This window comes from Aegilops tauschii, chromosome 3 (genome assembly GCF_002575655.3).
Source record: "Aegilops tauschii subsp. strangulata cultivar AL8/78 chromosome 3, Aet v6.0, whole genome shotgun sequence".
NCBI lineage: Eukaryota > Viridiplantae > Streptophyta > Magnoliopsida > Poales > Poaceae > Aegilops > Aegilops tauschii.
The window spans coordinates 448,278,262-448,291,331 of NC_053037.3; the positions used below are offsets into that span (position 1 = coordinate 448,278,262).

At 41.3% G+C, this 13,070-nt stretch overlaps 1 protein-coding gene across 2 annotated transcripts; it reads left to right on the plus strand.

Moving 5' to 3' along the window:
• Nucleotides 1-1,548: 1,548 nt before the first annotated feature.
• On the plus strand, nucleotides 1,549-9,494 carry LOC109745588 (uncharacterized). 2 transcript variants are annotated; one of them, XM_073510818.1, is made up of 11 exons: nucleotides 1,549-1,671; nucleotides 1,758-2,037; nucleotides 3,445-3,488; nucleotides 4,179-6,404; nucleotides 6,494-6,630; nucleotides 6,901-6,935; nucleotides 7,020-7,883; nucleotides 7,981-8,094; nucleotides 8,581-8,615; nucleotides 8,870-9,048; nucleotides 9,130-9,494. In XM_073510818.1, exons 7-11 carry the CDS (start codon nucleotides 7,825-7,827, stop codon nucleotides 9,205-9,207), a joined length of 465 nt encoding a protein of 154 aa, XP_073366919.1. In that variant the 5' UTR covers nucleotides 1,549-1,671; nucleotides 1,758-2,037; nucleotides 3,445-3,488; nucleotides 4,179-6,404; nucleotides 6,494-6,630; nucleotides 6,901-6,935; nucleotides 7,020-7,824; the 3' UTR covers nucleotides 9,208-9,494. The 2 variants fall into 2 exon arrangements, with proteins under 2 accessions (XP_073366919.1, XP_073366918.1); XM_073510817.1 differs by having other exon boundaries at nucleotides 1,585-2,037.
• The last annotated feature ends 3,576 nt before the right edge of the window (nucleotides 9,495-13,070 follow it).

The window sequence follows — 13,070 nt, forward strand, 5'->3', positions numbered from 1 at the left end:
GTTTCAGACAATATATTCGGAACACAAGATAATCCCGTTAGTTATTTCAACTATTCACAGTGCAATTATTTTTCAAATAGAGCATACTTACCAATCCATATATTTTGGTCATTGGCAAGAAATATATCCGAACACTAAAAAAATATAATGTGTGGTGAGTAATCAGCTAGGATTAACTAAACTATGAATTAAGATAAGGCTGCTACTGTTATCACAAGTTCAGTAACTAAAAATGCATAGACGGACTCACTCAATTTATTAGCGATCCAAGCCATCCAACTAACCTGGAGAAGTCGGGTAAGTAGAAGCAGCCAGGCTAGTTTTCCTCGGGTTCTGAAACTGCTGCATGTGCAATACTAAATCATAGAAACCAGTGAAATTTCGTGAACTCGGGATGGATCATGAGATGCTTACCGTTTTTATCCAGGTGCCAGAACCTGAACGCATGGGTGGCGGCGCCGCCGCTATACGAAACATCAGGCACATACGAGCCAAAGGGGCTGTCCGCGACGCCATCAGGGGACGTCGTGCGACCCTTCTCGTTGCAAGGGTGGAATAGGGAGGCACCGCCGCTGCTGATAGGTCAGCGGTGGAGGGCAATGGAAAAGATGGGGTTGGACGAGATTGGCGGCATCGATCTGGTGGGGTGGAGAGGAGAGGCTCTTCCAGGCCTGGCCGTCATTGCTCTTGTTCCCGGCAGAGCGGGAGATGAGTAGGCCGCCACCGATCCCGTTTCCGGCCTCTTTCGATTTGCCCTCGCACAGCCGATCGCGACCGCCTCTCGTTCCCGGTGGCACCACGGAGACTGAACGCAGGAAGACGTGGAATAGGGGGGAGCGGGAGCAGCGTGGCAGCCGGAGGCGACGACTCCTCGCCCGCCTCGGTGGCCTCCGCAGCCACCCTCTCCCGGTTCTTGGCGTGCTCGCAGATCAGCGCGATGAGGTACTACTGAAAGAGAAGCTATGACAGGTGAGAACCATAGCCGGGTTAGGGAAGAAATTGGGGAGGGGGGCAGGGAAGAACCGTGATGGAGGAGAGCCGGAGGTGGAGGGAGGAGAACGGCCGGCGGCGGCGGCACACTGGGCAATGGAGGCGACGGTGTGGAACCCTAAGGGGACGAGAGGGATGAGAAAGATCGAGGGTGAGACCGTGAGAGGATGGAGCGTGGGGGTATCGGGTTTGCGGCACGGGGAATGGGACGAAAAAAAACCAGCAAAAAAACAGACGAAAATTAACCATGGTAGATGGGATGAAAATTGACCGGCGGAGACTACCAACTCCTCCATTAGAAGTAGAGATTTTGCATGCATTTGTTTAGAATACTAGCAGAAAATTATACTCCCTCGGTCCGGACATACATGACCTGATTTTAGTTCAAAATTTGAGTATAATTTTGGGTCAACAACACATATTATTGTACGTAATCGAATTAGTCTTTTTTTTTGTTTCTAAAGAAAGGAATTTTATTCTGGTGGATGATTAGTTGGGCTTTAGCCCAACAGGACTCACGCAGACGTACACAACCTTCACACGTCTTCTTCTCTCATTCCCCTCAATAAAAAAACGCCTTCTTCTCTCGCACTCACACCTTGGCCTTTCTCGATCCCCTTTTCATTTCCTTCTATCCTCTCGGTCCTGCTTCCACCGGATGAGCTCTGGCTGTTAGCGCTGGTAATTGGTGCTGCGGATTTAGTTACCATCGACTCCTCAGTTTTCTCTCTTGATTCCCTGCCGTCATCTTGCACGCGCACCTGCAGCTCGGCTCACTGGTGCGGCCACGGGTTGGCCGTCTACGGCGCATGGTTTGGCTCCTATACGCCTCATCGATCTCTCAGACCGGTCAACGGAGTCGGAGGGATAGCAGGGCCCAAGGAAAAGCTGCTCAAGGGAGGAGGCGAGCTCGTCGATCTCGATGGTGCTGTTGCCATCACCGTCCATGCAGGCGATGTGGGTGTGGATCTTGTCTCCCACAGCCAGCTTGGATCCACCTTTATTGTGAGGATGCATCGTGGCTCCCCGAGCGAGGCAGCTCAGCAGGTCGTCTTCATCCTTGACAGTGCCAGCCTGATTTCGGCAGCTCATTCTTCCACCGGTCCCCCTTCTCTCTTTTCCTGCCTCTCTAATATTTTTCTTGTTTCTTATCCTTTTTCTGCATGTTATGGGTAAACAATATAATGCGATTAAGGTACTGCTTGTTAGTGGAAGGTGTATATCTGCTTATGGCCCCTGCCCCCGTTCATATATTCAACTAATTTAGTAAGTAATTAGTTGTTTCGTGATTAGCCATGTCTTACTATTTCCCAAAGATAAAATTAATAGGAAAATAGTTGCGATTGCATCCTACACATGAACTAAAACGATGTGCAGACTCTGTCCTGTCACTATTGGCTTGTACTACAGAATAAGCTTAAAATACTTGGATACATCCGTATCTAGACAAATCTAAGACAAGAATTTTGGGACGGAGGGAGTATCAGATAACACAAAGTATCGACACTTGGTATTATTCAGCTATTTCCATCAAATGTTGATGCATGTTTCCAAATTTCAATACTTCTAGGAGTAGTAGATCATATCCATTCTGCCATATCATGTCCCTCGTTAACTCCTTGAGCTTATGAGGAACACTCAATCAACAATATCACTATACCAGGTCTTCCTGATGTTGTTTGGCCTACTTCCAAGCATAGATTGGATATCCGACCAAGTTGTGTTGCACATGACTATCACAAATAGGTCTGTGTATCCAGCCCACCGACGTCTTACTATAGCATTTTGGTAGTCGCTGTTGTATCAGAAAGAAAACTGATTTTTGAGATTGTTCTCCAATGGTCGGCATTTTTCGTACTCCCAGACTTTGAAGGTCTTAATTATGTAGATGGAGTCCTTTTTAATTTTTGCTTTAAATTTATTTACCAGTTTGCTCCCAATAGAAGCATGGATTGCATTGCCCTACATAGAGAGAATACATTAGCAAACTTTGGAAAAGGAAAACTAAAGAGACATTATATATGTAATACTTGCACTTTTTTATCTAATGCATGGATCACATTAGTCGATAAGTTAATTGCATCCCAAAGTCTTAAAACTTTGACTTTGATTGTCCATGTCTCGTTTCGTGTAGTCAATGCATTCAATGGTGTAGCCGCCATATTCTTTGAGGCCCTAAAAATATAAGAACATAATGTTGATTAGCAAAGTAATATAATGAAATGCAAGCTTGATAAATACTCCCTCCGTCCCAAAATTCTTGTCTTAGATTTGTCTAAATACGGATGTATCAAGTCAATGGAGGGAGTACAAAATATTATTGTTGCAACTGCCTCCAGTGATTATGTGACAACAAAGAAAATTGAAAAAAATTTAAACTGGAAAAGATATATGAAATCATAGTAGTTGAATAAATACAATTTTATTGACAGTTGTTCCGAATTTTTGTTTCAGCTGGAGCTAGTGGCATATGACAGGAACTCACTATTGAATTTGAGGTTGGTCAAATATGAAAACCATCTATATATGTTTCTCTATATTGCAGCAAACAATTCTATGTGTTTCTGTTATAGCTATAGTATGGCTCTAGTCTTCTCGAGTATATCATCTTAACGTAAATACACTAGAACCAACATCCATGGCATCAGTTTTATCTAGATGAGTAAAAGTATGAACGTGCAACCATTAAGATAGAACCCACACCTATAGAATGGCATTACTTAATGTAGAATACACTTCATAGTTTCTTCTGTTTCTACATAATGAACCTTGTGAGCTAACATGTCAAATCTTTTTAGATTAGCACTGCCTACAGTATAATTGAAGTATTATTGATCCATTAAGAGGTCTGATCTATAATATGAAAGCCATCTGATGCATCATATATGTTTCTCTATATCGCAGCAGGCAATCCCATTTGTTTGTGTTATAGTTGTAGTATAATTCTAGACCTTTATAGTATATTATCTTAACATGAATACACTGGAAGCAACATGCATGGCATCAGTCTTCTCTAGATGAGTAAAAAGTATGAACGTGACACCATTAAGACAGGAACTCACACCTATAGAATTCTACATAATCAGCCTTCTGAGGTAACATGTCAATTTTTTTTAGATGAGTACTGCATAGAGCATAATTCAACTATTATTGATCCATTAAGAGGTCTGATCTATAATTTCGTGCAGTTGGTACTGACTTGATGTGGTCTGATTGCTCGACGGAGGTGGCTTGTGCATGCGGGAGGAAGACAATTTTGAAGTTCCACTGGTTGGAGGAAGTTGACCTCGAAGTGTTGCTCGCCGTAGGAAGATGATGTAGGAGTTGTACCCTAATATCTGAGGCCGTGGAAGCATTACATGGGGGAGATATTATAGGGATGGCTGAGTTTACCACGTTTGCACGATGGAAAGAGAGGTTTTTTGGATGCCATCTAGAGAGATATTCTTGATCCATTGATCGATGGAGCTGATGACAATCGAGGAGAGTCAACAAAGGAGATTTAGGATGACAATCAAGGAGAGTCAATAGAGGAGATTGGGATGACAATCGAGGAGAGTCAATAGAGGAGATTGGGGTGCTAGCAACAGTGGGAGGAAGGCGATGTTCAAGTGTCGCTCATTGGAGGAAGACGATGTTGAAAGGGGGCTCTGAAGTCGGAGAGGAAAGCTAATTAAAAGATAAGATAAAGGTACTCCAAGACCCTGGGGAATTTGAAAAGGAATTCAAGCATCTACCGGCATGCCTTTTTTCTGGTTAAGACAGTACAATAGTGCATGCCGTCATGGGTGTTGTCGATTCAAGTGCATTCCTGCACTGATATCCATATATCAGTCTTCACGGTGCGCTAATCAGGCGTGAAGCCATCTAAATAAAGCTAAGCCCATAATTTACTCCTAGTTTACACCTACCCACGAACGATTCTTCTACAATGTCTTTGAATTCTTACCATCCAATGGGGGACATTACCTTCTACTCCCTCCGTTCCTAAATATAAGTCTTTTTAGACATTTCAAATGGAGTACAACATACGGATGTATGTAGACATATTTTAGAGTATAGATTCACTCATTTTGCTTCGTATGTAGCCATTTGTTGGAATCTCTAGAAAGATTTATATTTGGGAACGGAGGGAGTACATTGGACGGCACATAATAACTCCAGTTAACAACGATGGTTTTAATCACCAATTGGTCATTGATTGATGAAAAAGGGTGGCGCATACCTGGGCTGCAAGTCATGCGTTCCCACCGTTCCGCGCGTCCTCAGAGTGCTATCCAGATCGAGCTGTGTGGTGCATGTGCGTACATAGGCAGGAAAATTAAAACTTGAGCCACTAATCTAGCTCTAGCCAAGTATTGGATCGATCTTATAGGGTTTCATGGTACACGTATGTATGTACATGGCGTAAGAAAATTAAAACTCGAGTCACGTTACTCACGTACGTAGCTCTTGGCCGCTCCTTGCCTGTAGGCAAAGTCTTGAATCGATCTTGTAGGGTTTCGTGGTGCATGTGCATACATGGGGAATGAAGATTAAAACCTGAGACGCCGATGGGACGTCCATCGGCCATGGGCTCTGGAATGCGGCGACCGCGTTAACCTTGATTGATCTTCTTAGATAGGTTGAGGAGAAGGACCAAGCTAGGGCATCCAAAACACATGGTGGCAATGTCGTTAGAGGATGGAGAGCTCGCAACCTTGATTGGTTGTTTTCTTTTCTATCTCCATTAGCTGATTGAGATGGAAAAGTTGGGCTGTTGAAAATAATTTCATGGCATAAGTGGGTAATTATATTCCAACTTCAATGTAATCTAATGGTTGAGGTTTATTGATTTACTAAATAGATGGACGGATGTTTCTAATTTTTATGAGAATTTCTAGTATATTTATCTTTTTTCTGGTGATCCCATCAAATACTTTTTAATATAATAAATAGATAGATAGATGTAGAGCATCCTTTGAGGGATTAGCATGTGTGCCCGTGTGCATTTTTTTCGTTAATCATTAGAAGATCACAAAACACACGGTTTCTATGCCGTACTCGTCTGCGTTTTTTTGCGTTAATGATCCATAAGTCAGTTACCTGTGCGATGTTTTCTAATAAATCAGGCGTACCATTGACCGAAAAGAATAAACTACATGTGTACATTTTTTAGAGACGGGATCTGCCAACTTTCTGTTTTCTCGCACATGAGTATTTTACGCGCTTCGTGTGCGTTGTGTGTTTTCCCCGCCCAAGTTTCAAGTTTCGCAGCGAAATTTTCACTAGGCGCACGATTTCAGAATTTATTTCTCCAATCACATCCCCACCCTCAGTATCCCCCCTCCCCTGCGCCTCCCCCTACCGGCATCTCAAACCGCCGCCGCAACCACAGCTTCAACCACATCTACGTTCTGCTCGGATCCAGTCAGGTAACCCATCGATCTCTATCACGGCCCGGGCCTGATTGCTTAAATGGCGCCTGCGAAACATCCTCATGCCTCCAAATCCCCATCGCCAGGAGCTGATGGCGGTCCATGGCGCGATGGCCGTTGTGCGTGTTGACCCGGAGGAACACCTTGCCTCTGCCGCCGCTGGCATGGTGTAGGCTCTGGCCCAGATGAAGTGCCCCAACGACTACCCCCCAGGACTTAACAGGTAAGATCTGACCAGCTAAATCTTACCAATACCACTTGCAAGGGCTATGATTTATACGGTTGATGTATTAAGCATGTTCGTGCCTTGTTTATTTCAGTACTGCACACTGTGTGATGCTCAAATATTACCGTGTCCAGCTCAATTTCACCAATACCAGCAACAAACTTACAATACATGACTCATGATATCACTAGAGATGTTGCCCATTTGCTATTTTTAGTGGATGCTAACCCTGTTATACTTAACATGCCTGTCCATGTACTTATGTAGGGTCATAATGGCCGATGATGTTGTTTTCCGTCGAGGTTAGCTACATCCCATGTCTTACAGTATTTCACATCATTTGTGCAATTGCAGTTTAACTTCTACCATTTACTGGTTGCTTGTAGGTACACATGTCAGTGGCACTGATCCACGCTTCGACCCAGAGGAACAGCTCGCCTCCGCCGTCGCTGACTTTGGGCGGGTTCTGGCCAAGATGAAGTGCCCCAGCAACTACCTCTCAGGACTTATCAAGTATGTACTCACCAGTTCAATCTTACCAGCTGCCGTAACTTGGGCTCATCATGCTATACTCGCGGGGCAAATAATGGAAAAAATGGATTCAATTATCAGCTGGTCCTATCGAAAGTAGGATTGACTATGGATTCGAGCCATCGCACATGGTTTCATAAAATCTGTACGATTTTTCCGATCTAAATCGAGCAGGTTCCCATGAAGAAGATCTTGTTCAGCATGTTCTATTCGATACTGGTAGGAGAAGAACCCGACTCAATACCAGTTGCAATTAATGGCTATGTTCTGTACGGTCGATGTATTAAGCATGTTCTAGTAAACATGCCTAACACGTTTTAGCTACTTTCCCTACCTTTTATAGACATCTGGGCCATTCTCTGCTCTGGCAGCACCTGCCTTGTGATGTTTAACTATGCCAATTGCATTTTTATCAGTACCGATTTCAATGGCTCTTAAGCCTGTTGCAATTATCAGTTGAATCCATTTTTAAACAGTTGTATTACAATGGCTATAAACTTACAAAACATGACTTAGGATGATGTTAAGCCTGTTGCAATTAACAATTGTATCCTTTTTAAATTTGTCCATTTGCTACCATGCTACTCTCCGCAATGAAGATATACTAGAGATGCTGCCCATTTGCTATTTTTGGTGGATGCTAACCCGGTTGTACTTAACATGCATGTCCATGTACTTACGCGGGGTCATAACGGTCGATGTTGTTGTTTGCCGCCGAGGTTAGCTGCATCCCATGTCTTACAGTATTTCACATCATTTGTGCAATTGCAGTTTAACTTCTACCATTTACTGGTTGCCTGTATGTACACATGTCAGTGGCACTGATCCACGCTTCGACCCGAAGGAACAGCTCGCCTCCGCCGCCGCTGACTTTGGACGGGTTCTGGCCAAGATGAAGTGCCCAAGCAACTACCTCTCAGGACTTATCAAGTATGTACTCACCAATTCAATCTTACCAATACCAGTTGAGATTAATGGCTATGTTTTATATGGTCGATGTATTAAGCATGTTGTAGTAAACATGCCTAACATGTTTTAGCTATTTTCCCTATATTTTTACGGACAACTGGGCCATTATCTGCTCTGGCAGCACCTGCCTTGTGCTGTTTAACTCTGCCAATTGCATTTTAATCAGTACCGGTTTCAATGGCCATTAAGCCTGTTGCAAATAACAGTTGTATCCATTTTTAAAGAGTTGTATTTCAGTAGTTACAAACTTACAAAACATGAATTAGGATGTTGTTAAGCCTGTTGCAATTAATAGCTGTATCCATTTTTAATCCGTCCCTTTGCTACCGTGCTACTCTTTCACAATGAAGATATCACTACAGATGCTGCCGTTTTATTACCATTTGCTATTTTTGGTGGATGTTAACCCTGTTGTAGTTAACATTGGCTTTCCATGTACTTACACAGGGCTACAATGGGCGATGCTGTTGTTTGCCGTCGAGGTTAGCTGCATCGCATGTCTTATACACCATCTATTCCTAAATATAAGTATTTTTAGAGATTCCAATATAGACTACATAAGGAGCTTAATGAGTGAATCTAGATTCTAAACTATATCTATAATTCTATATACACCCGTATGTAGTTCATATTGAAATCTCAAAAAAAATACTTGTACTTAGGAACATAGGTAGTTGTATTTTACATCATTTGTGCAATCTCAGTTTAGCTTCTAATATTTACTGGTTGCTTGTAGGTATATATATGAGTGGTACCGATCCACGCTTCGATCCCTTTTGCGTATGGGGCAATGAGATATTCATGAACAAGCGTCAAGTGAGGAAACTAAGAAAGATTGTTAGGCGAAAGAAACGGGTGATTGGAATTAAGCTCTTTATTTACACTTTGTCCAAGACAACAGTGAACTTTAGGATGGTAAGTAATATGTTGCCTTTTCCCCTGCCCACATCAAGTTACTCTATTAGACCTCAGTATCTGGTATTTTTCTCTTTTCAGTGGTTTCCGAAGCTATTTACTGAGTGGAGGCAACTAAGGTTAAAGTATATAATTCATGCTGCCATGATAATGCTTTAGAACTCTTCCTGAAGGCGGTGAAGGATGGGCGGGCGATCGTCACAAGGGGTTGGACAAAAGTGGTTCGTGCCTATGGCATGTAGGAAGGCACATTATGGGCATTCCGCTTCTTCAACATCATCGGCAGTCAAAATGATTTACACTTGTCTCTTCACCTTTACCGCCTTTAAATATTGTGGTTCATCAAAGTTAATTGCTGTCTAATCCTGTAATTACTGAACATATTGTACTGGCAATTTTATTTATGGATTCGTTGTTGAACCATTGTGCTGAGAATTTGAATTGCACGTTTCATATTTTAAAATTTCCAATTCGAATAATAAATTACAGGCAAAAATAAAAATATACAAGAGCTAATAAAATAATGTGCACACACTTGGAAAGAAAATAGCGTGTGCGATGTAAAGAGAGAACAGACGGTCATGGAACTTTGCAAACGGTTCTGGCAGTAAAAGCGCTTGTGATGGATAGCCCAATGCCACACAGTTTTCTTCATCAAATCGTGTGTGATGTAGTTGATAAAAGCAAACAGTTAACCAAGGCAGAGCGTGTGTGATAGTTACACCTTTCACACACGAGCCTATACATAAAACTGTGTGGGATGTACATACGAACGGAAACGTTTTCCCTGAATTGACTGTGTGGGATGTACATAAGAACGGAAACGTATTCCTTGGAGATTGACTGTGTGTGATATACGTACGAACGAAAATGTTTTTATGGGATTCACCGTGTGGGATGTACATACGAACGGAAATGATTGGGTTTCGATGCCTCGCCCGATCGCACACAAGCTCATTTTGCCCCATCCTGTGTCCCACGAGGGCCTATCCCCGACGATTTCTGGGTCGTGTGGGAAGGACCCCCCTATCGCCCACACTCACTTGGCGACGGTTCCAAATGCCGTCGCGGAAAGGGGTTAAAAACCGTTTGTATAGCACCTCGCTGTACCAGTGGAGTAGTTCCAAATACTTTCCATGCTAGATATATCATAGGCGATTCCCAGACAGAAAATAAAGTTTATTCCTTTTTCCACCATACTTTCACTTTCCGTGGCTAACCGTATCCACGGGTGCCTTCCATACCAACACTTTCCAAGGAATTTTTTATTTGACAACATAAAGTAAATTCATTTTCATTTCGGGACTGGGCATCCCTAATGCCTTTGCCGTACTCTCGTGCAATGACAAGTGAATAAACACTCATCTTGAGAATAACACATCTAGCATGGAAATATATCAGCCACCCCCTACCGTTTCATGAGTAGTACGAGCATACAAAAGGGAAGTTTATTTTGAAAATTAGAGATGACACATACAAATTTGCTTAGAACGACAAAAGAACACGACATATAGGTAGGTATGGTGGACTCATGTGGCAAAAACTAGTTTAAAGGATTTTGGATGCACAAGTAGTGATCATACTTAGTGCAAATGAAGGCTAGCAAAAGATTGAGAAGCATCCAACCAAGAAACGAAAAATCTCATAAGCGAGCATTAAGCATAACTAACACGGAATAATGCACCACAAGTAGGATGTAATTTCATTGCATAACTATTGACTTTCATGCTTGCATAGGGAATCACAAACCTTAACACCAATATTCTTACTAAAGCATAATTACTCATCAACATGACTCACATATTATATCAACATATCGTAAAACTATTACAAAGAATCAAGTTTATTTTGTCCAATGATCTTCATGAAAGTTTTTATTATATCCTCCTTGGATATCTATCACTTTGGGTCTAGTTTCATATGTTGCTTTTGATAGCTCAAACAAATCCAAGTGAAGAACATGAGCATAAAAAAAATTCTTCTCTCAAAATAATTTAAGTGAAGCAAGAGAGAATTTCTTAATTTTTTTACTAACTCTCAAATAAATCTAACTGAAGCATGAGAGTATTTCTCCAAAAATACTAAAGCACACCGTGCTAAAAAAGATATAAGTGAAGCACTAGAGCAATTCCATAGCTCAAAAAGATTTAAGTGAAGCACAGAGAGCAATTCTAACAAGTCATAACATAACGTGTCCAGCAAGGATTCATGACTAAAAATACAAAGTAAAACAAGCAAAGACTCAAATCATACAAGACGCTCCAAGCAAAACTCATAATATGTGACGAATAAAAATATAGTTTCAAGTAAACTACCGATGGTTGTTAGAAGAAAGAGGGGATGCCACTTGGGGGCATCCCAAGCTTAGTTGCTTGATACTTCTTGAATATTATCTTGGGGTTCCATGGGCATCCCCAAGCTTAGCCTTTTGCTAATCCTTATTCCTTCATCCATCGTAATGTCACCCAAAACTTCAAAACTTCAATCACACAAAACTGAACAAAACCTTCATGAGCTCCGTTAGTATAAGAAAGCAAATCAACACTATAAGTACTGTTGCAAACCCATTCATATTTTATTTTTGCATTATATCTACTGTATTCCAACTTTTCCATGGCAAAAACTCTTCAAAGAAAACCAGAGAATCATCAAAACAAGCACACAACGCAGAACATAATCTGTCAAAATAGAACAGACTGTAGCAATCTGGAAATTTCGAATACTTATGTAACTCCAAAAATTCTGAAAAATTAGGACAATGTGAGCAATTTGTATATTAATCTTCTGCAAAAACAATCAGTATTTTATCGCGCTTCTGTTAGAAATGAAAATTATTTTCTTGGGCACAAAAGTTTTTGTTTTTCAGCAAGATCAAATTAACTATCACCCAACATGATCCCAAAGGCTTTGCTTGGCACAAACACTAATTAAAACACAAAAAGCACAATCATAACAGTAGCATAATTGTGCAAACACTCAAGAATAGAAAGAAAAAGACAAAAATAAATTTTATTCATTGGGTTGCCTCCCAACAAGCGCTATCATTTTATGCCCCTAGCTAGGCATAATGCAAAGATCTAAGTAGTGTCATCTTTGTTTTTATTTTCCTTAGAGGTATCCTTGTCAGCAGGTTTTGTAAAGACAACATAGAACACCTTATCCATACAGACTTTAACACTATCAAGTTGCTTATCATCATATCCTTTTTGATTTCCGGCAACAATCCAAGAATAGTGTTGATTAACATCATTGAAAACTTGTTGGGTTATATCTAAAACATGGACTTCCTTTTTAAGATTCTCATCAAAGATTTGATTGTCCCCAAGCAAATGTCTTAGCACATAATCACTATTATAAAGAATTTCATCTATCACTGGTTTTTCATTATTCATACCATAGCAATCAAAACTTTCCCTTGCTTCCCGTACTATGCAATCAAATTCATTCATAAGAACAAGGGTGGCCAACTTTTTAGCTTTGGGGTTCTTTATAACGGGTAACTCAAAAAACAATCTTTGCAAGGTAGGATGCGTATGGATAAATTTATTTTCAAGTTTCAGGACTAGTGTTGAAATAGCTTCTGCATAAGGTTTAGTCCTCTTAAGAATAGGAGCATCATCAAGACTCAAATTTCCAACACAATTGAAAAATTCTTGGATACGTTCTTTTCCTATAACATTCCCTTGCCCCAAAATAAAAGTGTTAGCATCCAGATTGCCAGATCGTCCAATTTTAGGAGTTAGGCCATCATCCGTTTCTGCCATACCAAAGTCACTCATGGTGACGAATCTAGCAAACAAAAATCCAACGAGAAACGCGAACAAGAAAGAGGGCGAATAAAACGGCAAATTTTTGTGAAGTGGGGGAGAGGAAAACGAGAGGCAAATGGCAAATAATGTAAATTGCAAGGAGATGAGATTTTTCATTAGGAACCTAGTAGATGTTGATGATGTCTCCCCGGCAACGGCCCCAGAAATTCCTTTTGATGCGGCTTGAACTACGTCGGTATTTCCCCAAAGAGG

Coding starts and splice junctions, on each gene's coding strand:
- LOC109745588 (XM_073510818.1), top strand. CDS start 7,825: ATGCATGTCCATGTACTTACGCGGGGTCATAACGGTCGATGTTGTTGT. Junction 7,884..7,980: donor TGTTGTTGTTTGCCGCCGAG/GTTAGCTGCATC, acceptor TACACATGTCAG/TGGCACTGATCCACGCTTCG. Junction 8,095..8,580: donor TACCTCTCAGGACTTATCAA/GTATGTACTCAC, acceptor GTACTTACACAG/GGCTACAATGGGCGATGCTG.